This window comes from Erinaceus europaeus, chromosome 15 (genome assembly GCF_950295315.1).
Source record: "Erinaceus europaeus chromosome 15, mEriEur2.1, whole genome shotgun sequence".
NCBI classification, from domain to species: domain Eukaryota; kingdom Metazoa; phylum Chordata; class Mammalia; order Eulipotyphla; family Erinaceidae; genus Erinaceus; species Erinaceus europaeus.
The window spans coordinates 5,589,915-5,617,436 of NC_080176.1; the positions used below are offsets into that span (position 1 = coordinate 5,589,915).

The following is a 27,522-nucleotide window of genomic DNA, read 5'->3' on the forward strand; positions in this document are numbered from 1 at the left end:
GCGCCAGGAGGCGGGGCATTACAAAGCCACGCCCTCCCTGGGGCGGAGTCCGCGGTCGCCCCGCCCCGCGCTGGCCGGGAGGAGGCGGCGCCGTGGCGTCCGGCACTTCAGCGCTAGCGCGCCAGCGGGCGGCCGAGAGCTAGGGCGGCGGGCCGAGCGCCGAGCGGGTGTCGCCAGCAGACAGGCCGGATTCCGCTCTGGGCCCCGCATGCCGGCCGCGGGCCCCGCCTGAACCTCCCGGCCTGCCCGGGACCAGGGCCGGGGCCATGCGCGCGCTGCCCTGACGATGCCGCCCGCCGCGCCCGCCCGCCTGGCGCTCGCTCTGGGCCTGGGCCTGTGGCTCGGGACGCTGGCGGGGGACCCGGGGCGCGGCTGCGGGCCCTGCGCGCCCCCCTGCTTCTGCGGCCCGGCGCCTGGCGCCGCCTGCCGCGCCAACTGCTCGGGTGGGGGGCTGCGGACGCTCGGACCCGAGCTGCGCATCCCCGCGGACGCCACGGCGCTGTGAGTAGGCGCCGCCGGGTTGCCATGGCGCCGGGGCGCGGGGCTCTGAGGGGCGCGGACCGGGGGGCTCTGAGGGGCGCGGACCGGGGGGCTCTGAGGGGCGCGGACCGGGGGGCTCTGAGGGGCGCGGACCCGGGAGGCGGCGCGGGGCTCTGAGGGGCGGCGTGGGGCGCGGGGCTGTGGGACGCGGGGCTCTGAGGGGCGCGGACCGGGGGGGCTTTGAGGGGCGCGGGGCTCTGAGGGGCGCGGGGCTCTGAGGGGCGCGGGGCTCTGAGGGGCGCGGGGCTCTGAGGGGCGCGGACCCGGGGGGCTCGAGGGGCGCGGGGTCCGAGGCGGCGCGGCCCCGTGAGGAGCGCGGTCCCGAGGGCCGGTTGCGGGGTGCAAGCCCTTGTGGTGTCTGCGGCTGCCGCGCGGGGCCTTCTGGCAAGTTCGGCGTCTGGGGCGCGGGCAGGCGGGCGTGTCCCCGGGTGAGGCCGCTAAATAAGGAAAAACCTCGTCCGGGCGTGGAGCCCGGTGGCCGCGGAGGGCGTCCGGGAGGGGGTGTCCCGCGCGTGGTGCGCATCCACTGGCTCTGGGGGGCCGGCGGGTGGGCACAGACCCCCGGCCCGCCGCCCGCCCTCGGGGGTCTCCTCTCTGCCCAGAGAGAGAGGCTCAAACCCAACTAGTGTTACTGTTATTACTAGTGCTATTTTGTGCGAGGGTCTGCGCAGCAGTGGTCTGGGGGCGTCCCGGGCGGAGGTGGGGGCTCCTCATGCAGAGGGAACCAGGCTCCTGTTGCCCCCCCCCCCCTGAGGCACCCAGCAGGGTGACTGGGCAGCGGGACCAGGGTTGCAGACAGCGGGCTTCTGGGCTTCCTGCAGGGTCCGCAGTCGGCTCAGGCTGGCTCACCTGGCCAGGTTTAGAGGGTGTGGGTGTTGGCATGAAGCAGGGTTTGGAGGGGCCCGGTAAGGCCCCTGGAGCTGTCTTGCCCCTTGACTGTCTCTGAGCTGGGCGTCCTGCCTGCCTCCAGCACCCGCATCACCCCGCAGCCCCCCCCCCCCCGCCCTTGTTTCTTGGAGCTTTGGGCAGGTCCCCACCACTGGTGCCCAGGAAGTGGCCTTCCCTGGCCTGCTGGGCACAGGATCCTGTGCCCTCTGCCTCTGCCCCAGAGTTCCCGGCCTCTCTAGGCAAGAGCGGGGCTCCAGTGTGGGGTGGCCTCACTCACCTGGACAGCCCACAGCTGCCTCTGGGGATGTCTGGAGGGCTGGGTGAGGAGCTGGTGGGAAAGGGGGTGCTGGGTGGGTGCAGCTGTGAGTCCCCATCCCCAGCCACTGCCCACTCTGATTCTGCCCCCAACCTGGGAAACCCCTCCCGTGGAAGAGGGTGGCACTGGGAGAGGCCTGATCCTGTGACTTCCTGGGCAGCCTGAAGTCGAGGGTGTCCTCCGCTCCCCAGGCCTCGTCAGGAACCCCTAGCAGGCCCCAGAGCAGGTAGCATGGCATGGTGCCCTCAGGGCCTGACCCACAGTGCCCACCCTTCCAGTCTCGAACAATGGTGTGCGAGGAAGACAGAGAGACACCTGCAGACCAGCTTCACCACTTGTAAAGCTTTCCCCCTGCAGGTGAGGACCCGGGGCTTGAACCTGGGTCCTTGCTCATCTGCACTACTTCCCGGCCCTTAAAGATTTGTTAATGAGAAAGTGGGAGAAAACCAGAGCATCACTCTAGCTTATGCTGTGCCAAGGATCAGAAGTCAGGATCTTATGGTCCAGAGTCCAAGGCTTTATCTAGTGCACCAGCCTCTGGGCCACTATTTTTTCATTACTTAAAATTTTTTGGGGAGGTTGCGTTAGCACAGTGGGTTGGGCACAGGTGGCGCAAAGCACAAGGACTGGCTGAAGGATCCCGGTTCGAGCCCCCGGCTCCCCACCTGCAGGGGAATAGTTTCACAAGCGGTGAAGCAGACCTGCAGGTGTCTGTCTTTCTCTCCTCCTCTTTGTCTTCCCCTCCTCTCTCCATTTCTCTCTGTCCTATCCAACAACAACGACATCAATCATAACTACAACAATAAAACAACGAGGGCAACGAAAGGGAATAAATAATAAATGAAAAATATTTAAAAAAATTTTTAAAAATATTTATTTTCCCTTTTGTTGCCCTTATTGTTGTTGTAGTTATTTTATTGTTGTTGTTGTTGATGTCGTCGTTGTTAGATAGGATGAAGCAACTCTCCTGCAGGTGGGGAGCCGGGGGCTCAAACCAGGATCTCTTACTCCCTGGTCCTTGGCGCTTTGAGCCATGTGCGCTTAACCCACTGCGCTACCACCTGACTCCCTAGTTTTTTTTTAAATTATTTTTTTACTCCCTACCTTTTTTTTTTTTTTTTTAAAGATTTTATTTATTTATTCATGAGAAAGATAGGAGGAAAGAGAGAAAGAACCAGACATCACTCTGGTACGTGTGCTGCCGGGAATTGAACTCAGAACCTCATGCTTGAGAGTCCATTGCTTTATCCACTGTGCCACCTCCCAGACCACGTACTCCCTACTTTTTTATAAGTGATTTGGTAGTGCTTTACAAGCTTGCAAGATAATAGGGTGTGGTCCCACACCAATCCCCGAACTAAAGTTCTTTGCCCTTACCTCCTCCACCGCTGCCACTATTATCTTTAAAATTTTTTTTTTTCTTTCATGAGACTGACACCAGCCAGAGCCCCTATCTGGGATATGCAGTGCTGGGATCAGACTTGGGGCCTTGGACATGCAAGTTTAATAGTCTTCCAGTTGAACTATTTTTTTTTTTTCAAAAAAATTCTTTAATGGAGAATTAATGGCTTACAGTTAACAGTAAAATAAAATACAGTAGTTTGTACATGTGTAACGTTTCTCAGTTTTCCACGTAACAATTCAACACCCTCTAGGTCCTCCTCTGACTTACAGGTCATGAACTCTCTCCTCACCCCAGAGTCTTACTTTGGTGCAATACACCAATCTAGTCCAAGTTCTGCTTTGTGTTTTTCCTTCAGTTCTTATTTTTCAACTTCTGTCTGAGTGAGAACATTCCATATTCTTCCTTCTCTTTCTTGCTGATCTCACTTAACATGATTCATTCAAGCTCCATCTAAGATGTGGTGAAGAAAGTGAATTCATCATTTTTAATAGCTAAGTAGTATATATATACCACAACTTACTCAGCCTCTCATCTGTTGTTGGACACCTGGGTTGCTTCCAGGTTTTGGCTATTACAAATTGTGCTGCTATGAACATAGGCATACACAAATATTTTTGGATGGTTGTGTTTGGTAATACACAATGTTAAAAATTAATTTTAACTCATAAAATAAGAAACATGGTAAATAAAAGTATGCGTGTTTAAGGAATATTGGAAGTGGTTGATAGTTAAAAGGGAGAGGTAAATAAGAAGTGGCACTGGTAGAACTCTGTAAAAGAGTATAAAATAAAGACTGACTAATTGTGGAAATAAACTGAATTAAAGAAACTCAAGGTATTATATATGATAATAAGGGTGTGAAAAAGAAACAGAAAGATGTAGAAAAGATTATGAAGTAGAAAGAAAATGACATAATTTTTTTTTTTTTGAAGTGGTATCTCACTGTTGTCTTTTTTTTTTTTGATGCTTTTATTTTTTTATTTTTATTTATTTTTTTTCTTTTTTATTTAAGAAAGGATTAATTAACAAAACCATAGGGTAGGAGGGGTACAACCCCACACAATTCCCACCGCCCAATCTCCATATCCCACCCCCTCCCCCGATAGTTTTCCCATTCTCTATCCCTCTGGGAGCATGGACCCAGGGTCATTGTGGGTTGCAGAAGGTAGAAGGTCTGGCTTCTGTAATTGCTTCCCCGCTGAACGTGGGTGTTGACTGGTCGGTCCATACTCCCAGTCTGCCTCTCTCTTTCCCTAGTAGGGTTGGTCTCCGGGGAAGCTGAGCTCCAGGACACATTGGTGGGGTCTTCAATCCAGGGAAGTCTGGCCGGCATCCTGATGACACCTGGAACCTGGTGACTGAAAAGAGAGTTAACATACAAAGCCAAACAAATTGTTGAGCAATCATGGACCCAAAGCTTGGAAAAGTGGAGAGGAAGTATTAGGGAGGTACTCACTGCAAACTCTAGTGTACTTCTGCTTTCTTACTTTGGTGCCATACTCCAAACTCAGTCAATTTCTGCTTTGCGTTTCTACTTCTTTTTTTTTTTTTTTTACATGCATAACATTCCCCAGATTCCCATTTAACAATACAACCCCCACTATTTCATTCATCATTTTTCATGGACCTGTATTCTCCCCACCCACCCACCCACCCCAGAGTCTTTTACTTTGGTGTAATACTCCAATTCCATTTCAGGTTCAAGCAGTTGAACTATTTTTTTAAAAATTTTGTTTATTTCTTTATTTAAATATTTTATTTATTTATGATAAAGATAGGTGGAGAAAGGACCAGATATTACTCTGGCACATGTTTTGCCGGGGATCGAACTCGGGACGTCATGCTTGAGAGTCCAAAGCTTTACCACTGTACCATCTCCCAGACCACTAAAGTTTTGTGTTTTTTTTTTAAATTTATTTATTCCCTTTTATTGTCCTTGTTGTTTTTTATTGTTGCAGTTATTATTGATGTCGTTGTTGTTGGATAGGACAGAGAGAAATGGAGAGAGGAGGGGAAGACGGGGAGAGAAAGATACCTGCAGACCTGCTTCACTGCCTGTGAAGTGACTTCCCTGCAGGTGGGGAGCCGGGGGCTCGAACTGGGATCCTTATGCAGATCCTTGCGCTTCGAGCCACGTGTTCTTAACCCACTGTGCTACCACCTGACTCCCCTACTTAACTTTTTTCTTACTTTAAAAAATATATATGTATATTTATTTATCTATTTATTCCCTTTTGTTGCCCTTGTTTTACTGTTGTAGTTATTGTTATTGATGTCGTCATTGGATAGGACAAAGAGAAATGGAGAGAGGAGGGAAAGACGGGGAGAGAAAGATAGACATCTGCAGACCTGCTTCACCGTTTGTGAAGTGACCCCACCCCCACCCCGAAGGTGTAAGCCGGAGGCTCGAACCGGGATCCTTGCGTGGGTCCTTTTGCTTTATATTATGTGCACTTAACCTGCTGCACTACCACCTGGCCCCTTCATTTTTATTTTGAATGTGAGAGAGTGAGCTCAGCTCTGGGATATGGCAGTTCAACCCAGGGTTGAGCCAGGGACCTCTGGGCCTTGGGCCCAAGAGTCTGCCCCATGAACTAGAGCTGCTCTGGCTCCCCAGCCCATTAGTTTGCTTTAGGGTCCAGGCCAGGTTGAGGAGGGCAGCAGGAGCCAGCTGGGTAGCCGCCGTCCACAGGGGAGGGCCCCTACTCCCTCGCTGTTCCTGGTGCGCTTGGCAGGTTGAAGAAACTGCTCCATGGGCACCTGCATCGTATTGCCTCTGCGACCTCCATGTGCCATCCCCCCCCACCTCAGCTGTGCCTCCTGTGGAGTGCTGTGTGGTGGGTCATGCCGGCCACCTGTGGCAGTGGCTACTGTGTTGAGCAGGACAGCAGAGAATCGGGCACTGTAGCAAGTTCTAGGTGTGACAGTGCTGCCCTAGGTGTGTGCTGCCCTTCCATTTGAGGAGTGCTTGCTTTGGGAGGCTGCCGTCTGGGAAGGTGCTGCTGATGTTGGCCAGATGTGGGGAGCGGTGCTGTCTCGGAACGTTTCAAGTCAGCGGCTGGACTCCATAGGTTCTTGTGTGCTGACTTGAAAGACTGGATGGAGCCTGGGTCTAAGCGGTGGTGTGCCTGCTGGAGCTCGCATATTCTGTGTAAGGACCCGCTTTCAAGCCCCATCCCTACCTGCAGCGGGGAAGCTCCATGAAGAAGACACCTGTAGAGGGCCAGGCGGTGGTGCACTTGATTAAGCACTCACAGTGTAGTGCACAAGGACCCAGATTCAAGGCCATGGTCCCCATCTGCAGGGGGAAAGCTTCACGAGTGGTGAAGCAGGGCTGCAAGTGTCTCTCTGTTTCACTCCCTCTTTATCTCCCCCTCCTCTCTCAATATCTGTCTCTATCGGATAATAAATAAAACAGTAAAACATCAATCCCCCAATAAAGAAATAAAAATAAGTAAAACAAAAATTTTTTTAAAAAGGAGCTGTAGCACCACCTTCTCAATTTCTGTAACTGAAAAAAAAAAGGTGTGTGTGTGGTGAAGCCACTGGGAGCAGCGGCTTCATGGTGTAGGCTCCTGGCCTTACCCTGTGGCAAAAAGAACAGAGTGGAGCCTTTGGATCGCCCCAGTGTCCCTAAAATAATAGAGCATGGGAGCCCTGGTGGGTGGGCACTGGGGGCCTGATGTGTGTGATGTGGACTACTTTCCTAGAAGGCTGGGGGGTGAGCAGAGGGGGTGTCCCCATGAAGCCCTAGGTGACAGAAAGTCTAGAACACTGGCTGCTGTTGCAGAGATTGGGGAGCTGTGGAGTCCTCGTGTCTGCTCAGCCTGCTAGTCTCACCTGAACACTTCCTGAGCTGCATGAGATAGATGGCAGCGCTGGGAATTGAGATCATGAAGGCACGCTGATTCTGTGCGCGGCCCTGTGGGATAGGGAAGCCAGGACTCGGAAGGGACCAGCCAACACCAGAGTGCCAGCAGTGGCCCTCAGGACACCTGGGAGTCCTGAGGACAGTTGTGGGCAAAGGGTGGGCACACATCTCTAAAAAGACTTGAAGCCACAACACAGAAAGAACCCTGTGACTCAGAACTAAAAGGCAAAGTGACTGGATTAAAAGAAAAAAAAGGGTTGGGGGGAGTTAAGAGGCAAGACTCTGAACCGATGTTTCTCCAAATATTCAGAGACCTGGGCCAGTTGGTGGCCCAGCTGTAGAGTGCTACATTGCCAAAGACTCAGGTTCGAGCCCCTGGTCCCTTCCTGTAGGGGAGAGGCTTCCTGAGTGGTAGAGCAGGGCTGCAGCTGTCTTATCTTCTCTTTATATGTCTCTTCCTCTCTCCTTTCCTTTCCTCTCCTTTCCTCTTCTCTCCTTTCCTTCCTTCCTTCCTTCCTTCCTTCCTTCCTTTTTTTTTTTTTTTGTCTCCAAGGTTATTGCTGGGGCTCGATGCCTGTACTAGGAATCCACTGCTCCTGGAGGCTATTTTTCCCATTTTTGTTGCCCTTATTGTTACTGTTGTTGTTGGATAGGACAGAGAGAGATAGAGAGAGGAGGGGAAGACAGAGATGGGGAGAAAAAAGATAGACACCTGCAGACCAGCTTCACCGCCTGTGAAGGGACTCCCCTGCAAGTGGGGAGCTGTGGGCTCAAACCTGGATCCTTATGCAGGTCCTTGTGCTTTGCACCATGTGTGCTTAAGCCACTGAGCCTTGCACCCCCCCCCCTTTTTTTTTTTACTAGGGCACTGGGCACTGAACCTGGGGCTTCAGAGCCTCAGGTATGAGAGTCCTTTTGCATGACGATTATACTGTCTTCCCAGTCCCCCTGCCTCTCTTTCTGTCTCTCACCCTGACCCTCTATTGAAAGAAAAAAGGGAAAAATGGATGGTAAGACTGGTCAATCCCTGTAGGCACTGAGCCCCAATGCAATAAGCCACACAGAAAAAAGACCAGTTGAGGGGCTGGGTGGTGGTGTACCAGGTTAAGGACATATATTGCCAAGAGCAAGGGCCTGGGTTCAAGCCTCTGCTTGCCACCTGCAGGGGGTCTGCTTCACGAGCCATGAAGCAGGTGTCCCTCAGCATGTATTCAAGTCCAGATTGTAATGGAAACCAGCACCCTCCTCTTCCTATAGACTCCTCCGCCATCCAGGTGCACACTTGCTAATAGCCACGTGACTGACCCTCCTCTAGTTGTTTGTTCTTTTTAATTTGGGGAAAGGGGGGAGGGGGAAGGACATGTACTACAGAGAGAGACCAGAGGCCATGCACTGCTCAGCTCTGGCCGATGGTGTGGTACAAGTAACTGACCCTGGGACCTTGGATCCTCAGGCAGGAAAGTCTTTTTTGCATCACCATTATGCTGTCTCCCCACCCATGCCTAGTTCTTATGTTGCTGCCAATTCAGGGGCCTTGTGGACGAATCTTTCCCTCTTCTGGGGGTGTGGCAACTAGGTTTAACACATGAGGAGGGGGTGCGAGTTGGGCTTTGGACCATGGAGTGTGAGGTTTCTGTTTGGGGTGATAGATTGTTTTTTGTTTTGTTTTGTTTTTACCAGAGCACTGGCTTATGTGGTGCTAGGGATTGAACCTGGGACCTCAGAGTCTCAGGTATGAAAGTGCTTCTTTTTTTCGGATAACCATTATGCTATCTCTCTACCCTTGAAAATGTTCTAGAGGGGACCAGGTGGTGGCGCAGCAGGTTAAGTGCACGTGGCGAGAAGCGCAAGGACCAGTGTAAGGATCCCGGTTTGAGCCCCCGGCTCCCCACCTGCACAGGGGTCGCTTCACAAGTGGTGAAGCAGGTCTGCAGGTGTCTTATCTTTCTCTCCCCCTCTCTCCCCTTCTCTCTCCATTTCTCTCTGTTCTATCCAACAACAATGACAGCAGTAACAAAATAATAACAACGACAACGATAAACAACAAGGGCAACAAAAGGGGAAAATATAGATTTGAGGAGTGGTGCAGGCGCTGAGCCCCAGCGATAACCCTGGAGACAAACAAAAAAATTAAAAAAAAGAAAAAAGAAAATGTTCTAGAGTGAGTGAGTGGTGGTCAGGTAAAGCTAAGAGCATTCCAGAAGCACGGATTGCATGCTTCAGAAGACTCAACTTTATCACGAGTGAATTACATCTGAATCAGAAAGCAAACCCCCCCCAAAAAATAAAAATAAATAAATAAAAAAGAAAGCAAACCCAAAGAATAGTACTTTTGGGTGCACCCCCTACAGCTCCCCGTTTCCCCCCTCCATGGATACCACATGCTGGCTGCATACTGAACCTTTCCTTCCATTTCTATGGGTGTCAGTCCCCTCTTCGACCATTTTTTCCATGCAAGAGCTGAGACTTGGAGATGTTGCCTTTGTGACTTAGGTCCCATGGCTGGTAGCTGTGGAAAGTTTCTTGGTGTACAGGGACCTGGGGACATGAGTGGAGGTGACTCTGGGCTTGGCCCCCTGGCTTGCTCAGCTGCCTGGCCTCTGTACTCCTCGCACCTTCTCATCTGCTGCTCTCGGCCCCTCCCTCGGCTACCCCAGCCCTGTTTAGGTCGCAAGAACAAGGTGAACACAAAAGGTGCCACAGGCTGTTCCACCCATGACTTCACTGTTTTTTTCCTGGATGTTTCAAACCACAAACACAAAGACCTGATAAAAAAACGTGAATGTGGAGGTTGTGGGTAAAGAGCATAATGGTTATGCAAACAGACTCTTAAGCCTGAGGCTCTGAAGTCCCAGGTTCAGTCCCCCATACCACTGTAAGCCAGAGCTGAGCAGTGTTCTGGTTTAAAAAAAGTGAACGTGGTGACCTGGGAGGTGGCGCAGTGGTTAGAGCATAGGACTAGAACATGAGGCCCTAGGTTTGATTCCTGGCATTGCATGCACACTAGTTCTCCTCCTCTCCTTTTAATGACTAAATCTCAAAACGTGGATGTGCCTGAATGCCATGTGAACTATTCGCTTGCTGATTTTTAAAAAAATCTTTATTTATTTATTATGGATAGAGACAGAAATTGAGAGGAGGCGACAGGGAGAGAGACAGAGTTACCTGCAGCCCTGCTTCACCACTTGTGAAGCTTTTCCCCCTGCAGAGGGTGACCAGGGGCTTGAACCCGGGTCCTTGCACACTGTAATGTGTGCACTTAACCAGGTGTACCCCCGCCTGGCCCCTTTGCTTGCTTATTTTAATGAGACTTCAGAGCCAGACTCAGCTCGGGCATACCTGGTACCAGGGACTGACCCTGGGACCTTGGGCATGTACATCCTGTGCACTGCCGCCCCAGGTGCCCCATGTGGTAGGCATGTGGGGTCAGGCCGGGGAAGGCGGCAGCTTCTAGACGCTAGCCTTCCACTGTGGCCCTGGGGATCCAGCCGGAGTGGAGGCTTGTTGCACCATAAGATGGCCTATCTAAGGCCCAGCATTCGAGCTCCCTGGTCGTTGCCCCAGCTGGCATCCGCTGTCGCTGGCCTGCAACAATCGCCTGGCACTTTTGGTGCAGGGCAGCGGGTTCCTGGCAAGCTCATCCTTTGGTTCTCCCCCCTGAGGCCCAGACCAGGGCGTCTCCTTGTGGCTTTGCTGTCCCTTCTCTGATGTGGTGCTGGCTGCGTCTTGTGATAGCTGGCAGGGCACCGCTGCCATATGTGTCCCAATCCCCCTGCCCCCCTAGTTCATTGGGGCCCCAGATCAGAGGGGGATCCTGTCTGGGCTTTGCTGTGGTGCAGATGCACATTTTCCTTCCTGGGGCCAGCGGTGGCGGCAGTGGGGGAAACGGCCTGCTTAGCACGGAGAATGAAAACATCCGCTTCTGCTGCTGCCGTCTGGGGTGGTGGCTGACTGGCCAGGCACGTGGGGCTGGGCCTTGGAGCTCGGTGCTGGCCGGGGTGCAGGCTGTGTCTGTGGGGTGGGCCGAGTCGGCCGGGTGCCTGCAGTCTCACTGCAGAATGAGACGCAGCTGGAAAATGCAGCTCATGTCCTCATTCCCGGAACACTTCGTTCTTCATGCCTTGGCACCCAGTTCTGCCAGGGGGCCCAGAGGTGCCCAGCTGCCAGTAACGAGGAGTAGGCTGCCTTTAGGGGGCCCATGATGGGCAGGGTTGTTTCCCCAGATGTCTGTAGACTTAGCAGCCTTTAAGGTGTGCCAGCCTTTAACAGCTCACTGTGGATCCTGGGGGGCACCTCAAAAGGCTGGCTCCTGAGTAAAATGGGCCCTGCTGGCTTTCCTGCCTGGGGTGGGGGGTGTGGTGGGAGCCCCATGCTGAGGCAGAGTCAGCCATTAGGGACTTCACAGCCGGTGTGTGGGGGGGGCACTTACAGTTCCACAAGCCTGGCAGTGGACTGTTTTGTGCCAGGGGCCACCATCAGGTTAGAGGGTTCTGGCTGCCTGCTCCTGCTAGTTCATGTGCCTCGTCCCTAGAGAGGAAAGTGACAGTCCTGCTGCTTTTCTCCTTTACCAGAATCTGAAGAGGCAGCAGCAGGAAGAGCAGGACAGGCTCTCCAAGCCCCCAGGTGCCCACCTGTATAGGAGAAAGGTGGTCGGCACCTAGGACCACCTTGCAGTGCCCAGAAGCACTCTGGGTCCGATCTTGAAGGACCTTCTTAGGACATGACCTCTCATTCCCTCCCCATGACTCTCTCCTGTCACAGTCTGCAGGGCCGGGGTCCTGGCAGGGTGGTATCCTGCAGACACTGTCTTTTCTGGGTGATTGATTGCCCGGAGAGAGGGTCTGTGACGTGGGGCTGCCATGTGGCCACCTTCTACAGAGAGGCCGAGACCCCTGCATCTTGCTGATACAGGACCTTGATGTGGAGCTCCAGCCCCTCCCCAGCCGGCCCTCAAGCGTGTTTTTCTTTATATCAGCTCTCTCCCAAACTTGAATTTGTTCATTTAAACATCATCACTTCCGGCCCTGGGAGCTAGCTCACTCGCTTGCTTGCCAGAAATAGAAAGGAATGAAAACAGAATGTGGTTATTCCAGCAGGCTAGGCGCGGGGCTCTTGGCTGGCTGTCCTCCACCCGCAGTCCCCTTCCCCATGTGGCTGTAAGGCGAGAGGGCCCTGCGGGTGACACCGCATGGACCTCAGGGGCAGTAGCCAGTCCTGGCCTTTCTCCCCACTGTGGGACCTGGCTTCTGGGGGGATCCTCAGGAGGGCTGTTTGCTGGGTTAAGGGGAAGCTAGGGGGGCTTTGGGGTGGTGAAGAAAGGAGCAGGGAACTGTAGCCCCTGCCTGGGTAGGGAGCAGGGGTGCCTTCCCGACGCCGGCCTGTCCTGCCAGAGGGAGGAGGCCTCTGCTGGTTGGAGGCTTAGTTACATAACCTCTGCAGACAGCCCCTTGGATCCTAGCCCCCCAAGCCCTGTTTCCAGCAAGGCGGCCAGCACCGGGTGGGGGTGCTGGGCTGGGGCCTGGCACTCACCCCTGCGCTGACCACACACGTCTGGAATGTGCAGATGTTTCCTTGGGGGCCCCAGTAGGCCTGAGACCCCACCCAGCATCAGAACCAGGGTCCCTCCCCTTGTCGGCATAGGAGGAAACTGAAGCTTCGGGGGGCAGAAAGCAGGGCCCCCAACTTGTCTGTGGCCTCTAACTTCCTCACCTCCAGGAAGGGACACCTTGGTTCGGTGGGCACTTTCAGAGCTGTTGGTGTGGGGACCCTCTCCCTGTCTCTACCCTCCAGATCCCCCGAAAGTTATGCTGTGAACCACCATTTGGGCTGAGCTAGTGGGAGAGGCAGGGGGGCCATTTTCCATGGTGGGGTCCTCACCACTTTGCTAGGTGCTTTCAGCTTGGTTGTGGAAGTGGGGACCCCCTCAGGAGTCTGGAGCAAGAGAGATGGGAACCAGACAGGTAGGATGTGTGTGTCTCTCCCCTCCCCCCATGAGATATCGTCTCTAGAAGGCAGAGGGAGTTGGGACCACCCTGCTGGGGGAGACAGACTAGGCTCCAGTGCCTCCTGGGGTGTTGCAGGAAGGCCTGAGGGCAGCATGGGGGTCCTCACCCCCAGCTAGCCTGTCTTGGAGCAGCAGGAGGGCAGGGGCAGGCTTGAGCCTCTCTCCAGACCCTGGCTGCCAAGCAGTGCTACTGGCAGAGGGCCCTGGGGCAGTGCTGGTTCCTAGGTGATACTGGTGTCCCCATGTCCTGGGGGTCTGCCCCAGGCCATCACCTCCCCACAGTTGTCCTGTTGGCCTTATAGGGCCCCATTGGCCCAGGACCTTCTAGCCGGGCCCCCTGGAGCAGGACTGGAACTGTGTGGGGGTGGGGCGTCAGACTGAGATGATGTCACGGGGCGGGGGGTGTGCAGAGGAAGCCTGAGTAGCTGTGGGGGGAGGACCTGGCCCCCGGCTGCTTTGGCGCGCCCCCAGAGTAGTGATGGCAGAAGCAGATGGAGACAGGCGGAGCGCCTTCTGGGCCTCTGCCTACGACGCCTCTAAAGTCCGGTCCCTTTCTTGTGCCCACCAGACACCCAGAATCCTCCCCGGAGACTGTACTAGTGTTTCCCCAGAAGCCCCCTGCTCTGCGCAGTGAACACTGTTACCCCATGTCAACACTGCTTTGCCCACACTGAGCATGTTCTGTGGCACTCCGTGACTCAGGAGGCTCTGGTGAGCAGGTAGCAGTGTTGAGGCAGCAGCTGCACCCAGGGACTGAGGTGCCCTGTGCAGACACCCCACAGACCCTGGGCCAGGCGGTGTCCCCACAGCCTCAGACCTGCCCTGTTGGTCCTGCCCTACAAGTGTGGCCATGGTCACATGTGCTTGAGGCCCAGGCTAGGAGAGCCTCCCTGTGGATTACCCTGGCTGTTTCCTCTTGGCCACAACAGAGGCCCCTGGGAACCCCCGTTGGTCCCATGCAGAGCTGCACCCATTACAGGGCGCCCTGTAATACCAGGGGCAGGGCCTGGCTGCCTCCCCCCTCCACTCCCTCTGCTGGGAGATGGCATGACCCTTCTGTCATGTGTGTGGTGGTGGCCTGGTTTGGGGGCCTGGCCTGAGCCCTGTGTGAGTGGACGTGACTGTCCTGAGTCTGTCGGTGGGAGTGTCACCATCATCGCTGTTGTCTTAGGGGCTGTGCAGGCTGCACCTTCATGTCTCTACGGTGCTGATTCCAGAGGGCACCTGGGCCCTGTGGGCTGGCAGCAGGGCAGGGCGAGCTGGAGGTAACAGCCCGTTCTAGATGGAATGGGGGCCATGGCATCTTACACAGGGGCTTGGGGTTGAGACACTGACCTTGTATCACTGCCCGGTATGTGAGGCTTGTGGAGGCGCTAGGCTCAGCCTTGACATAACATTTGAGGACCCGGGAGGGTGCATGCTGGTGTGTGTGGACTCTGTGAGTGGGAGGTGGAGTGCATCAGCTCTGGGGATAGAAGTGGCCACCAGGGAGGGTGGTCCTGGGACCCCTGGCCCAAAAGCTGGGTGAGCAGGTCACAGGTCCCAGCTTCTAGGCGGCAGGGAAGGTGGGTGGATGGGTGAAGCATGGAGCTGGTGGGAGGTGACAGCACCCGGTGCCCAGCCAGCCTGAGGGTTGTGACTCGCAGGACGTTCCCAGTGCCATGGCGTTGCCTCCTGCTGTGGACAAGGCCGAGGCAGAAGCCTTCTCTGTCAGCTGTGTGTGTGTGGTGGGGAGTAGCGGTCTGTGACCACCATCTAGATGGTTGTGGCTTTTTGCTTGGAAGTTGTATTTATGTAGGAGATCTTTTTTCTTTTTAATTTTATTATTATCTTTATTTATTCACTGGATAGAGAAAGTCAGAACTCAAGAGGGGAGGGGGTGGCCGGGAGGGGGAGAGAAAGAGAGAGACTGCAACACTGCTTCACCACTCACAAAGCTTTCCCCCTGCAGGTGAGGACTGGGGGCTCAAACCTGGGTCCTTGGACACTGTAACATATGTGCTTAACCAGGGGTGCCACCACCCGGCCCCTATGGGAGATCTTTTTTCAATGTGACTTAAAAAAAAATTACTGCTATGTTGGATAGTGACAGAAATCAAGGGGGAAGGGGAAGATAGAAAGGGAGAGAGCAAAAGACACCTGTAGCTCTATTTCACTGCTCAGGAAGCTTCCTCCCCTGCAGGTGGGGAGTGGGAGGGCTTGAACGTGGGTCCTTGCGCATGGTAACACATGTGCTCAACTAGATGCGTCACCGCCTGGCCCCGCTGTGCCACTGGAGATGGAGCTCAGCCTTAGTTCCTGGAGGGGACAGGAGTGCTGAGTGACCCCAGTTCCTACCTCAGTTTCTCCTGATGCCAATTCTCCTGGTCCCTCCTGGCCCTGGGAGTAGCTGCCGTTTGGGAGTGGGGAGGGGTCAGTCGGCTTTGCGCTGGTGCTCATCTGAGACATCTTCATCCCCATAGAGACATCTCCCACAACCTGCTGCGGGCACTGGACCTCAGGGACCTCGAGCCCCTCTCGGCGCTGACAGAGCTGTGAGTGTCCCCCAGGGTGGGCAGGTGGCAGCTGCCCAGCTCTGGCCTGTGTGACTCCGCCCACTCCGCCTGTCTTCCAGGGACATAAGCAACAACAAGATTTCCACATTAGAAGAAGGAATATTTGCTCATTTGTTTAACTTGAGTGAAATGTAAGTTGTGGTGTTGGGGGAGGGTCCCTGCTGCCTCACCTGACATCCAGACATGCTCCCTAGCCTGTCACCTGCCTGTCCCGCAGAAACCTGGGTGGGAACCCTCTGGTGTGTGACTGCCGCCTGGCCTGGCTGCCCCGCTGGCTGGAGGAGCAGCGTGTCCACGTGGTGCGGCCGGAAGCTGCCACGTGTGCAGGCCCCGGCCCCCTGGCCGGTCAGCCTCTTCTTGGAGGCCCCTTGGTGGCTAGAGGCTGTGGTGAGTGTGGCGCCCCTGGGGTGCGTGGGAGGCCGTGCAGGCAGGTGGAGGAGCGTGAGTGAACCGGTCTCTGCCCCCCAGGTGAAGAGTACGTCGCCTGCCTCCCAGATGGTGGCTCAGGCGCGCTGGTGCCGATGGTCTTCTTGGCTGCCTGGGAGGAGCCCCTGGCGCCCGAGGCCTGTGGCGCTGTCTGCTTCGCTGCCGGCCGGGGCCTGGCTGCCTGCTCGGACCAGGGTCTCTGCCTGTGCGGGCCTGTCCAGCCACCTAATGCCTCTGAGGCCTGCCTGGCCTTCTGCTCCACTCCCCCACTCCTCACCCCTGCTTGTGGGGGTCCCACCCTCCTCCGACATACCTTCCCCACCTCCCCTGGGGCCACCCTGGTGGGGCCCCCAGGACCCCTGGCCTCTGGCCAGCCAGCAGCCTTTCACGTGAGCGCCCTGCTGCCTGTCAATGCCACCCGCTGGGACTTCGGGGACGGCTCCCCAGAGGTGGGCGTCGCGGGCCCGGCCACCTCTCACCGCTATGTGCTTCCCGGGCACTATCACGTGACAGCTGTGCTGGCTCTTGGGGCTGGCTCTGCCCAGCTGGGGGTGGACGTGCAGGTGGAGGCTGCGCCTGCCACCCTGGAGCTCCACTGTCCGCCCTCCGTGCACAGTGACACACCCCTGGAGCTGGGCATCCGCAACCGAGGAGGCTCAGGCCTCAAGGCCACCTACAGCATCGTGGCACTGGACCCAGGACAAGGTGGTACCCCACCCCCGCCATGACCCCTCAGCCTACCTGGGGCCGCAGTGGGTGGGCTAGAGCTGGTAGGCACCCGGTGACGCCCTCACCCCTCTGTTGCTACCCACCAGTGGTGCACCCGCTCTGTCCCTCGGACACCCAGATCTTCCCTGGAAACGGGCACTGCTACCGCCTGGTGGCAGAGAAGGCAGCCTGGCTGCAGGCGCAGGAGCACTGTGGCACCTGGTCAGGGGCTGCCCTGGCCATGGTGGACAGCACCGCTGTCCAGCGCTTCCTCATCTCTCAGGTCACCAGGTGCCTGTCCCCACCGCTTGGGAGGCTGGGTGCTGGGTCGACCTGGGAAACCAGGAGTGTTGGGGGGTTGAGCAGGAGCCCTCATTCCCCATAGGCAGGACCCATCCACCTGGATGATTGTTTCTAGCTAGGCTCTTCTGGGGAGGCTCTGGGCATCTGCTGAGACTGGGAGGGCGAGAAGCTGGGCCGCACCCCCCAGCGCCCAGAAAGGCAAGTTGAACTGTGGCAGCACCCTGTCTATACTCAGTGCCTGAGACAGACAGAGGCTTTCAGTGATGAGGGACTCACAGTTAGCAGGCAGTGTTGGCTTTACTCCCCTCCACAGCTAACTCCTGCCTGTGGCTGTCCCGCCGTCTATGAATCTGTCTGTCCTGCCTATGCAGACTCTTTCTCCCCTGGTTAGAGCTAGCTGCAGGCCTGCTCCAGAAGGATGTGGGAGGCACCATCTTGGGGAGCCTCCTAGCACTCCTCCTCCCCATGTGGTCTGCAGGAGCCTGGACGTGTGGATCGGCTTCTCAGCTGTGGACGGAGCAGAGGCAGGCCCGGCACCAAGAAGCGAGGCCTTCAGCCTCGAGAGCTGCCAGAACTGGCTCCCTGGGGAGCCACACCCCGCCACTGCCAAGCGCTGCGTGCGACTTGGGCCCGCCGGCCAGTGTAACACCGACCTGTGCTCCACACCGCACAGCTACGTCTGTGAGCTGCGGCCTGGAGGTGCGTCTCCTGCCACCAAATATGGGGGCTCCAGGTTGCCAGAGCTCCTCCTGTACTGAGCCAGGGCAACCCCCTCGCTCCTCAGCAGTGCATCTGGTACCCTGCCTAGCGGGCTGGCCCGAGACACAGGCTGAGGGAGCTGGGGGGGCTTGGTGCCCGGTCTGGGGACCTTATGGCGTACTTGCCACTCCAGGCCCTGTGCAGGATGCAGAGAACTTCCTCATGGGAGTACCCAGTGGGGACCTGCAGGGGCCCCTGAGCCCCCTGGTCCAGCAGGAGACCCTCTCAACGCCTCAGGAGCCTGTGGAGGTAGGCTGGCCTCGAAACCCTGCCTCATGCACCTCTGCGGTCTCCTGGCCTCATCAGCATCCAGAGTGCCCAGAGGAGGTGGTTGGAGTGGAGAGAGAAAAGCCCCCTTCCCATCACCCAGGACCCCTGGCACCACTGCGCCGTCCCCTTTGGAGCTTGTGGGCCCTCCTCCCTCACAGCCTGCACCTTCCTTCCTGGCGAAGCCCTGCCTGCTGTGTGCCCCTCTCTGCTCTCATGCTGGGATGCTTTGTTCTACCTGGTTTTCCCTCTCAAGTGACAGCGTGGCATGAATGGGTGTGTGGGTTCCCTTCAGGTTTGAAAGGGGTTTGCTCTTGGGGGGACCTGGGCCATGGGTCAAGGTCTGTGGAGCTGAGTGCCCCTGCCCCCCAGGTGCTGGTGTTCCCGGGCCTGGTCCTGAACCATGAAGCCTTCCTCACCGCAGCAGAATTCAGCACTCAGGAGCTTGCCCGCCCCGTCCAGCTGCGCCTACAAGTGTACCGGCCCACGGGAGCAGGTGGGCTGCACCCCGCACAGGATGGGGAGTGTCTCAGGAAGCCACTGCTATTATCCACTGGTCCCTGGTCCAACTTTGGCCTGTCTGACTCCCAGGGACATATGGTGTGTGGTCTGCCTAGGTTGGGACCTGTCCAGGTCATCAGCTGGCCTGGTGTCAGGAGAGCAGGGGGTGGGGAACTGTCTGGTAGGTGCTGTGATGGGGTGGCCAAAGTGAATCAAGGTCCCTAACACTCCTTCTGCCTGCAGGGGCCCGAGAAAATAGCAGTGACAACATGAGCGCTTCCCAGGATAACAGGACTGAGCCAACCCCAGTGTGCATGCCAGAGGGCTGCTGGTGCCCCAATGCCAATGTCTGCCTGCCGCTGGATGTGCCCTGCTTCCCTGGGGCCTGTACCCGTGGCTCTGCATCCACAGCGGGGCTTCCAACGGTGTCCTACTTGCTGTGGAGGGAGTTTCTGTTCTCTGTACCTGCGGGGCCCCCTACCCAGTACTCAGTAAGTGTCACCTGCCCTCTCTCAGCACCCCAGCTCGGAGTCTCCATCCAACACAACGCAGGGTCTTAGGCCGGGCCCCCCACTCTCGCCAGAGCTCTTGATCACCTCTGCACACGGGGAGCCTGACCCACCCTGCTCCTTCTTGTCTGTCTCGGAGACCACCTTTAGGCCTCCTCTGGGGCAACCCCAGCTAGCCCAATTAGCTGTGCCCTGTGTCTGTGTCATAGGTGGTGGCCTTGTCACTTGCATGAGTTCCTGGTGCTGAGGCCCCTGTGGAAGAGTGACAACCCCTTCACTCTCTTCCTTAGGCGACCTTTCATGACCTGGATGACCCCCTGCTCCCTGGCGACCTCTTCAGCTTGCAGCATGATGGGGGCCCTGGCGCCCTCCTGCACTGCCCCCTGGCACTCAGCTGCCCTGGCCCCACAGCCCCCTACTTCTCCGCCAATGCCTCGGGCTGGCTGCTCCATCTGCCACCCCAGCTGGAGGCAGCCCCAGCCGGCCCGTCCTGCGCCCTACGAGTGCTCACTGCCACCGAGTGCCTCACTCCCCTGCTAGGCCGCAACCCTGGGCTGCGGCAGCCAGGGCGCTATGAGGTCCGGGCCACGGTGGGCAGCAGCGTGTCCCAGCACAACCTGTCCTGTCTCTTCCAAGTGGTGTCCCCAGTGGCAGGGCTTCAGCTCCTCTACCCTGTGCCCCAGGATGGGCACTTGTACATACCCACCCACGGCTCAGCCCTGGTGCTGCAGGTGGACTCCGGTGCCAACGTCACCGCCACAGTACACTGGCCAGGGGGCAACGTCAGTGCCCCTTTTGAGGCCAAGTGTCCCGCCACGGTGGCCACTTGGGTACCTAACTGTGACTTGAAGGCCAACAGCACCCTGTTCTCAGTGCTGGCGCTCCCCGGGCTCAGTGAGGGAGAACACACTGTGGACGTGGCGGTGGAGAACGACGGCGGTGGTCGGGCTGACCTCAGCCTGTGGCTGAGGGCTGAGGAGCCCATCTGTGGGCTGCGCGCCACGCCCAGCCCCGAGGCCCGAGTGCTTCAGGGCGTCCTGGTGGTGAGTACGTGGCAGCCCCCGCTGAGCTTCTGTCAGATGGCTCCCGTGCCAGTGCCCAGTAGCCCCTCTGAAGCCCACATCCTTTCCCTGCCAAATCGTTGTCTTGAGGAAATACTGTCTTGAAACAGCATTGTTGTCCCGGGGACATTTTCCCAAGGGGACTCTGAGTGTGTCTCACATAGCACCCTCACCTGGCAGGGTGTGCAAGGGTATGGAGTGAGTGCCTTTGTCCCTGGTGCTCAGGCCTCTGGGCGGACAGCAGAGTTGTGCAGGGAGGTGACAGGTCACCATCCCTGAGCTCCTTCCCCCAGCCTCCTCCTGAGGGCATCTGTCAGGGAGGCTTCCCCACAGGAAGCCTGTGTCCAGGCTGGCTGCCTCGGTGGAGGGGGGTTGTCTGGGCCCAGGCCACAGCTGGTGATGCTGCACCCACTCCACAGAGGTACAGCCCGGTGGTGGAGGCTGGTTCGGGTGTAGTCTTCCGCTGGACCATTGACGACAAGCAGTCCTTGACCTTCCACAATGTAGCTTTCAACGTCATCTACCAGAGCGCCGCCGTGTTCAAGCTCTCGGTGGGCGAGGCATGGGCCAGGGGTGCTGGTGGGGGGGAGTTAATGGGGGAGTGGCAGGGGGGTACAGGCACGAGTGCTGTCGGGGGCATAGCGGTTGTGGGCAAGGGTGCATGGGTACAGATGCATGTGGGTAGGTGGGCTGGTGGCAGTTGGTCCTCACCTCTGCTTTCTGCCCCTTCTGCTGCGGGTGACCCCACTGTGACCATGGGCGAGTGCGGGGCAGGGTACTCTCTGTAGCCCACAGCCTCAACAGCATCTCACTGCCCCTTCTGCACAGCTGACAGCCTCCAACCACGTGAGCAATGTCACTGTCAACTACAATGTCACAGTTGAGCGCATGCAGCACATGCGGGACCTGCGAGTGTCAGCCGTGCCGACAGTGCTGCCCCCTAATGGCACGCTGGTGCTGGCGGCCTCTGTGCTGGTGGACTCAGCCGTGGAAGCCGCCTTTCTGTGAGTGCTGGCTGGACCCACTGGCTGCCTCTTTGAGGCACAGAATGCAGAGGACCTGGGGGCAGGGACCCTCCCCCCCCCCCGCCTTGGCTTCTGGCCCTCTGTCCTCATGCTCTGCTTGCCCCCTAGCTGGACCTTTGGTGATGGGGAACAGATGCTTGGCCAGTTCAAACCACCTTATGAGTCGTTTCTGGTCCCGAACCCCAAAGTGGCCCAGGTGCTGGTGGAGCATAACACCACACACATCTACGCCTTCCCAGGTGAGGGCTGGGCCTGCTGCCCCACCCCCTATCCCTGCCGCTCCCCAAAGGGTTAAGAGGACATCTGGACTTGAAGGGGGAGGAGTGGACTGGGCTGTGGTTCCTGACTGCTGGCCAGACATGGACTGTCACCTCCTCAGAACCATTTTACTTAGAAAACTATCAGCCTGGGTGGGGGTAGATAGCACAGTGGTTATGCAAAGAGACTCTTATGCTTGTGGCTCCAATGTCCCAAGTTCAATTCACTGCACCACCATAAGCCAGAGCTTCAGAAAAAGTTAAAAAAAAAAAAAAATCTGAGGGCCAGGCGGTAGCGCAGCTGGTTAAACATGCAAAGTATAAGGATCGGTGTAGGGATCCTGGTTCAATCCCCTGGCTCCCCACCTGCAGGAGGGTCGCTTCACAAGCGGTGAAGCAGGTCTGCAGGTGTCTTTCTCTTCCCCCACTTCCCCTCCTCTCTCCATTTCTCTCTGTCCCACAACAACAATAATAAACAAGGGCAACAAAAGGGTGGGGGGGAAATGGCTTCCAGGAGCAGTGGATTCGCAGTGCAGGCACCAAGTCCCAGCAATAACCTTGGAGGAAAAAAAAAATCTTTCAGCCTCATTGACCTGCCTGTACCTGGGGCTGGGTGTTCCCCAGTCCCTCTTGGGTCTTTCCAGCATCATCTCCCTCAGGGTGGTTCTTCCTAGAGGGTCCCTCTTCTGCCTTCTTGGTTCTCCCTTCCCTGAGCAGGGGAGATGGCTGAGGCTGCGGCCCCACCCTCACTCCAGGCCTGACCCTCAGGTGAGTACAACCTGACGCTGCTCGTGTCCAACGCCTTTGAGAACCTGACGCGGCAGGTGACCGTCAGCGTGCGTGCCACGCTTCCCACTGTGTCGGTGATTGTGGACAGCTGTGTCCTGGTGGCTGGCCAGCCTGTCATCTTCTCCTCAACCCCACTGCCCTCTCCCGGCAACATCTTGTACACATGGGACTTTGGGGACGGCTCCCTGGCTGTGACGCAGCTGCAACCAGCAATCAGCCACACGTACACCTCAAGGGGCTGGTACAGCATCCGGCTGGAGGTTAACAACACCGTGAGCCGCCGGGTGGCCGAGACCAGCGTCCATGTTCTTGAGGAACTCCGGGGTCTGAGCGTAAGTCTGAGCCAGACCGTGGAGCAGGGTGTGCCCGTGGTGGTCAGTGCTGCCCTGGAGTCAGGTGACAACGTCACGTGGACTTTTGACATGGGCGACGGCACAGTTATCACAGGCCCCGAGGCCACAGTGCAACATGTGTACCTGCGGGCCCAGAACTGCACGGTGACCGTGGCGGCGTCCAGCCCCGCTGGCCACCTGGCCCAGAGCCTATTTGTGCAGGTCTTCGTCCTGGAAGTGCTGCGCATCGACCCGGCGGGCTGTATCCCCACACAGCCCCAGGCCCAGCTCACGGCCCACGTCACAGGTGACCCTGCCCATTACATCTTTGACTGGACCTTTGGGGACGGCTCAGCCAACGTGAGTGTTGAGGGGAGCCCATTGGTGACCCACAACTTCACACGCAGTGGCACGTTCCCATTGGTGCTGGTCCTGTCCAGCCGGGTGAACAAGGCGCACTACTTCACCAGCGTCTGTGTGGAGCCCGAAGTGGGCAATGTCACCCTTTGGCCAGAGAGACAGTTTGTGCAGCTCGGGGACGAGGCTCAGTTGGTGGCCCGAGCCTGGCCTCCCTTCCCCTACCGATTCACCTGGGACCCCGGCTCCCAGGATGCCACAGCCCGCATCAGGGGCCCTGAGGCAGCGTTTACCTACCGTGGCTCGGGCTCCTTCCTGGTGGCTGTCACTGCAGCCAACAACATCTCGGCTGCCAATGACTCGGCGCTGGTGGAGGTGCAGGAGCCGGTGGAACTCTGGGGCATCCAGTTCAACGGATCCCACGGACCCCACGTGCTGGAGTTGCGGCAGCCCTACCTGTTCTCCACCTCGGGCCGGGGCCACCCCGCCAGCTACCTGTGGGAGCTGGGAGACGGTGGGCGGATTGAGGGCCCCGAGGTCACCCACACCTACAACAGCACCGGCCACTTCAGTGTCGTGGTGACCGTCTGGAACGAGGTGAGCCGCGCTGAGGCCTGGCTCAATGTCACGGTCCAGCAGTGTGTGCAGGGGCTGAGCGTCAATGCCAGCCGCACGGTGCTGCCGCTTAATGGCAGCGTGAGCTTCAGCACCTCCCTGCAGGCGGGCAGTGCTGTGCGCTACTCCTGGGTGTTGTGTGACCGCTGCACGCCCATCCCCGGGGGGCCCACCATCTCCTACACTTTCCGCTCCGTGGGCACCTTCAACATCATCGTCACGGCCGAGAACGAGGTGGGCTCCGCCCAGGACAGTATCTTCATCTATGTCCTGCAGCACATCGAGGGTCTGCAGGTGGCAGGCGGCGGCTGCTGCTTCCCCACCAACCACACGCTGCAGCTGCAGGCCGTGGTGCGGGCTGGCACCAACATCTCCTACAGCTGGAGTGCCCATCAGGACGGCGGCCCTGTCCTGGCCGGCAGCGGCAAAACCTTCTTCATCACGGCGCCCAGGCCTAGCACCTACCACATCCAGCTCCGGGCCACCAACATGCTGGGCAGCGCCTCTGCCAGTGGCACTGTGGACTTCGTGGAGCCTCTGGGGGGGCTGACCGTGGTCACCTCCCCCAACCCGGCTGCCGTCAATGTGAGTGTCACCCTGAGTGCCCGGCTGTCCACGGGTAGCAGTGCCTGCTATACCTGGTCCTTGGAGGAAGGGCTGAGCTGGGAGACTGTGGAGCCAGCCACCACCTATGCCTTCCCCACACCGGGCCTGCACCGGGTCACAGTCACGGCTGAGAACCCACTGGGCTCTACCAATGCCTCAGTGGAAGTGGCCGTCCATGTGCCAGTGTGTGGCCTCCATATCAGGGCCTGTGAGCAGGACTGTGGTTTTGTGGCAACTGGCTCCACTGTGACCTTCTGGGGACAGCTGGCTTCGGGGACCGGAGTGAGCTGGTATTGGACTGTGCCCGGGGGCAGCAGACTCGGCCAGCACATCGCCCTGGACTTCCCCAGTGCTGGCACCTTCTCCATCCAGCTCAATGCCTCCAATGCTGTCAGCTGGGCAAGCACCACCCACAGCCTCACGGTAGAGGACCCTGTGCTGGGCCTGGTTCTGTGGGCCAGCAGCAAAGTGGCAGAGCCTGGGCAGCTGGTCCACTTCCAGACGCTGCTGGCCTCAGGCTCTGCCGTCAGCTTCCGCCTGCAGGTCAACGGGGCTGGCTCCGAGATGCTGCTAGGGCCCCATTTCACTCGAAGCTTCCCCCGGGTCGGGGACTACCTGGTGAGTGTGCAGGCCGAGAACCATGTGAGCCAGGCCCAGGCGCAGGTGCGTGTCTCTGTGCTGGAGGCCGTGGCTGGGCTGCTGGTGCCCAACTGCTGTGAGCCAGGCATCGCCACAGGCACCGAGAGGAACTTCACGGCTCGTGTGCAGCGGGGTTCCCGGGTCGCCTACGCCTGGTACTTCTCCCTGCAGAAGGTGCAGGGGGACTCGCTTGTCATCCTGTCGGGCCGAGACGTCACCTATACGCCGGTGGCCGCAGGGCGGCTGGAGATCCACGTGCGCGCCTTCAACGAGCTGGGCGGCGTGAACTGCACGCTGGTGGTGGAGGTGCAGGACGTCATTCAGCTGGTGGTGCTGCTCAGCACGCGCTGCTTCACGAACCGATCGTCCCGCTTCGAGGCATCCACGAGCCCCAGCCCCTGGCATGTGGCCTACCGCTGGGACTTTGGGGATGGGGCACCGATGCAGAACACGGAGCTTCCCTGGGCCGAGCACACCTACCTGCAGCCCGGGGACTACCACGTGGAGGTGAACGCCTCCAACCTGGTGAGCTTCTTTGTGGCCCAGGTGGCCGTCACGGTGCACATGCTGGCCTGCAGGGAGCCCGAGGTGGCTGTGGCGCTGCCCCCACAGGTGCTCATGCGGCGGTCCCAGCGTAACTACCTACAGGCCCACGTCGACCTGCGGGACTGTGTGACCTACCAGACTGAGTACCGCTGGGAGGTGTACCGTGCTGCCAGCTGTCAGCGTGCCCGCCACTCTGCCCATGTGGCCCTGCCCGGAGTGGACACCAGCCGTCCCCAGCTAGTGGTGCCACGCCTGGCCCTGCCTGTGGGCCACTACTGCTTTGTGTTTGTGGTGTCGTTTGGGGACACGCCCCTAGCACAGAGCATCCAGGCCAACGTGACAGTAGCCGCCGAGCGCCTGGTCCCCATAGTGGAAGGTGGCTCCTCCCGGGTGTGGCCAGACACGCAGGACCTGGTACTGGACGGCAGCAAGTCCTATGACCCCAACCTGGAGGATGGTGACCAGACGCCACTCAGCTTCCACTGGGCCTGTGTGGCCTCAACACAGGTCAGCTGGGGGGGAGTGGCGGGCTTAGTCCCCTCCACCCTACCCCTTGGCTCCCCACCTCATGGATTGGGCTCCCTAGCACTCAGCAGACCCTGGGGCCTCTGGCCACAGTGTACCCCGGGGGTTTGCACCCCGGCAGGCCTGTTCTCAGCCTCCTCTTTTCGGACTGCAGAGTGACTCTGGCGTGTGTGTGCTGAACTTTGCACCCCGTGGGAGCAGCGTGGTCACCATTCCTCGGGAGCGCCTGCAGCCTGGCGTGGAATACACCTTCAGCCTGACAGTGTGGAAGGCAGGACGGAAGGAGGAGGCCACCAACCAGACGGTGGGTGCAGAGCGTGATTCTGAGTTAGCTTCTCTGGGGCTATCCTTTCTCCAAAGTGTTACTGCTTCTGACAGAAGTTCTGAGTGGCTTCCGGTGGAGCACACCAACCCTCCAGAACTTCATGGGGAACGTGACCCCCGCAGGCAGGGCCTGCTCTCTGCCCCAGTGGGCACTTGGTCCCTCCTGACGCCAATAGGTCAGGACTGCTGTGTGGGTCTCACCCTGAGAATCGCTCCCTCTACCGGTGGCAGCCAGTGTGCCTGGCCAGGCTGGATCTAACTCTGGGGCCAGGCCCTCAGGGCCGTAGCACATCCTCGGCCTGTGGGCACTTGTCTAGCAGACCCTGTGAGTGCCTCCCTCCCTAGGTGACCCCCCTGGGGGCCCTATGTGCCAGTCCCACTTGGGCTCTGCCTTTTCTGGTGGTATCCGCACCAAGCACCAGCTGGTGGCTCCTACGCCAGCACACAGGACCCCACCCTGGGGGGCCAGGACTGCCCATGGGGCATGTTGGGAATGAAGGTTTCGTGCCTGGGCCTCTGGGCCCAGCCTGCTGAGCCTCTGTGTCCCCCAGGTGCTGATCCGCCGTGGCCAGGTGCCCCTGGTGTCCCTGGAGTGTGTATCCTGTAAGGCACAGGCCGTGTATGCCGTGAGCCGCAGCTCCTACGTGTACCTGGAGGGCCGCTGCCTCAACTGCAGTGGGGGTGCCAAGCTGGGGGTGAGTGGAGCGCGGGCAGGGGCAGGGGTGGGAAGGGCAGGCGGGGTGGGGGGTGCCAGGTGAGCGGGTCTAAGAGCCCCAGTGCCCCGCAGCGCTGGGCCGCCCGCACCTTCAGCAACAAGACACTGGTGCTGGACGAGAGGACCACATCCACCGGCAGCTCGGACCTGCGGCTGGTGCTGCGGCGCGGCGTGCTGCGGGACGGTGAGGGCTACATCTTCACGCTCACGGTGCTGGGCCCGGGCGGCGAGGAGGAGGGCTGTGCCTCCCTCCGCTTGGCCGCCAACCGCCCGCCCCTGGGTGGCACCTGCCGCCTCTCCCCACTGGAGGCTGTGCACGCCCTCACCACCAAGGTCTACTTCTCATGTGAGGGTGAGTACTCCTGGTGGGTAGGGAGGGTGCGTGGGCCGCCAGACTGACCCCCGGCTCCGCAGGCTGGCAGGACGCGGAGGATGCGTCCGCCCCGCTGGTATATGCCCTGTTGCTGCGGCGCTGTCGCCAGGGCCACTGTGAGGAGTTCTGTGTCTACAAAGGCAGCCTTTCCAGTTATGGGGCTGTGCTGCCGCCAGGCTTCGCGCCCCGCTTCCTGGTGAGCCTGGCCGTGCTGGTGCAGGACCAGCTGGGCGCTGCCGTGGTCGCCCTCAACAGGTGAGCCCGTCCTTCAGTGCCCCCCTCCTAAGCACTCTCTCCCCAGCGTGC

General features: G+C 58.5%; 1 protein-coding gene across 2 annotated transcripts in view; it reads left to right on the plus strand.

The window, feature by feature from the left end:
* Positions 1-101: 101 nt before the first annotated feature.
* The window catches only part of PKD1 (polycystin 1, transient receptor potential channel interacting), a 36,063-nt gene continuing 8,642 nt past the window's right edge, over positions 102-27,522 (plus strand). The window contains exons 1-19 of one of the 2 annotated variants that reach the window (XM_060172605.1): positions 102-501; positions 15,487-15,558; positions 15,639-15,710; positions 15,797-15,966; positions 16,048-16,710; positions 16,821-17,004; positions 17,495-17,715; positions 17,909-18,024; positions 18,415-18,538; positions 18,787-19,034; positions 19,343-20,095; positions 20,533-20,664; positions 20,942-21,117; positions 21,247-21,377; positions 22,164-25,786; positions 25,959-26,108; positions 26,680-26,823; positions 26,916-27,195; positions 27,258-27,471. In XM_060172605.1, coding sequence (XP_060028588.1) covers positions 287-501; positions 15,487-15,558; positions 15,639-15,710; positions 15,797-15,966; positions 16,048-16,710; positions 16,821-17,004; positions 17,495-17,715; positions 17,909-18,024; positions 18,415-18,538; positions 18,787-19,034; positions 19,343-20,095; positions 20,533-20,664; positions 20,942-21,117; positions 21,247-21,377; positions 22,164-25,786; positions 25,959-26,108; positions 26,680-26,823; positions 26,916-27,195; positions 27,258-27,471 — 7,688 coding nt within the window. In that variant the 5' untranslated portion in view covers positions 102-286. Of the gene's footprint in view, positions 502-15,486; positions 15,559-15,638; positions 15,711-15,796; positions 15,967-16,047; positions 16,711-16,820; positions 17,005-17,494; positions 17,716-17,908; positions 18,025-18,414; positions 18,539-18,786; positions 19,035-19,342; positions 20,096-20,532; positions 20,669-20,941; positions 21,118-21,246; positions 21,378-22,163; positions 25,787-25,958; positions 26,109-26,679; positions 26,824-26,915; positions 27,196-27,257; positions 27,472-27,522 lie in introns of those variants that run through there. The other variant, XM_060172606.1, reaches the window with a different exon arrangement.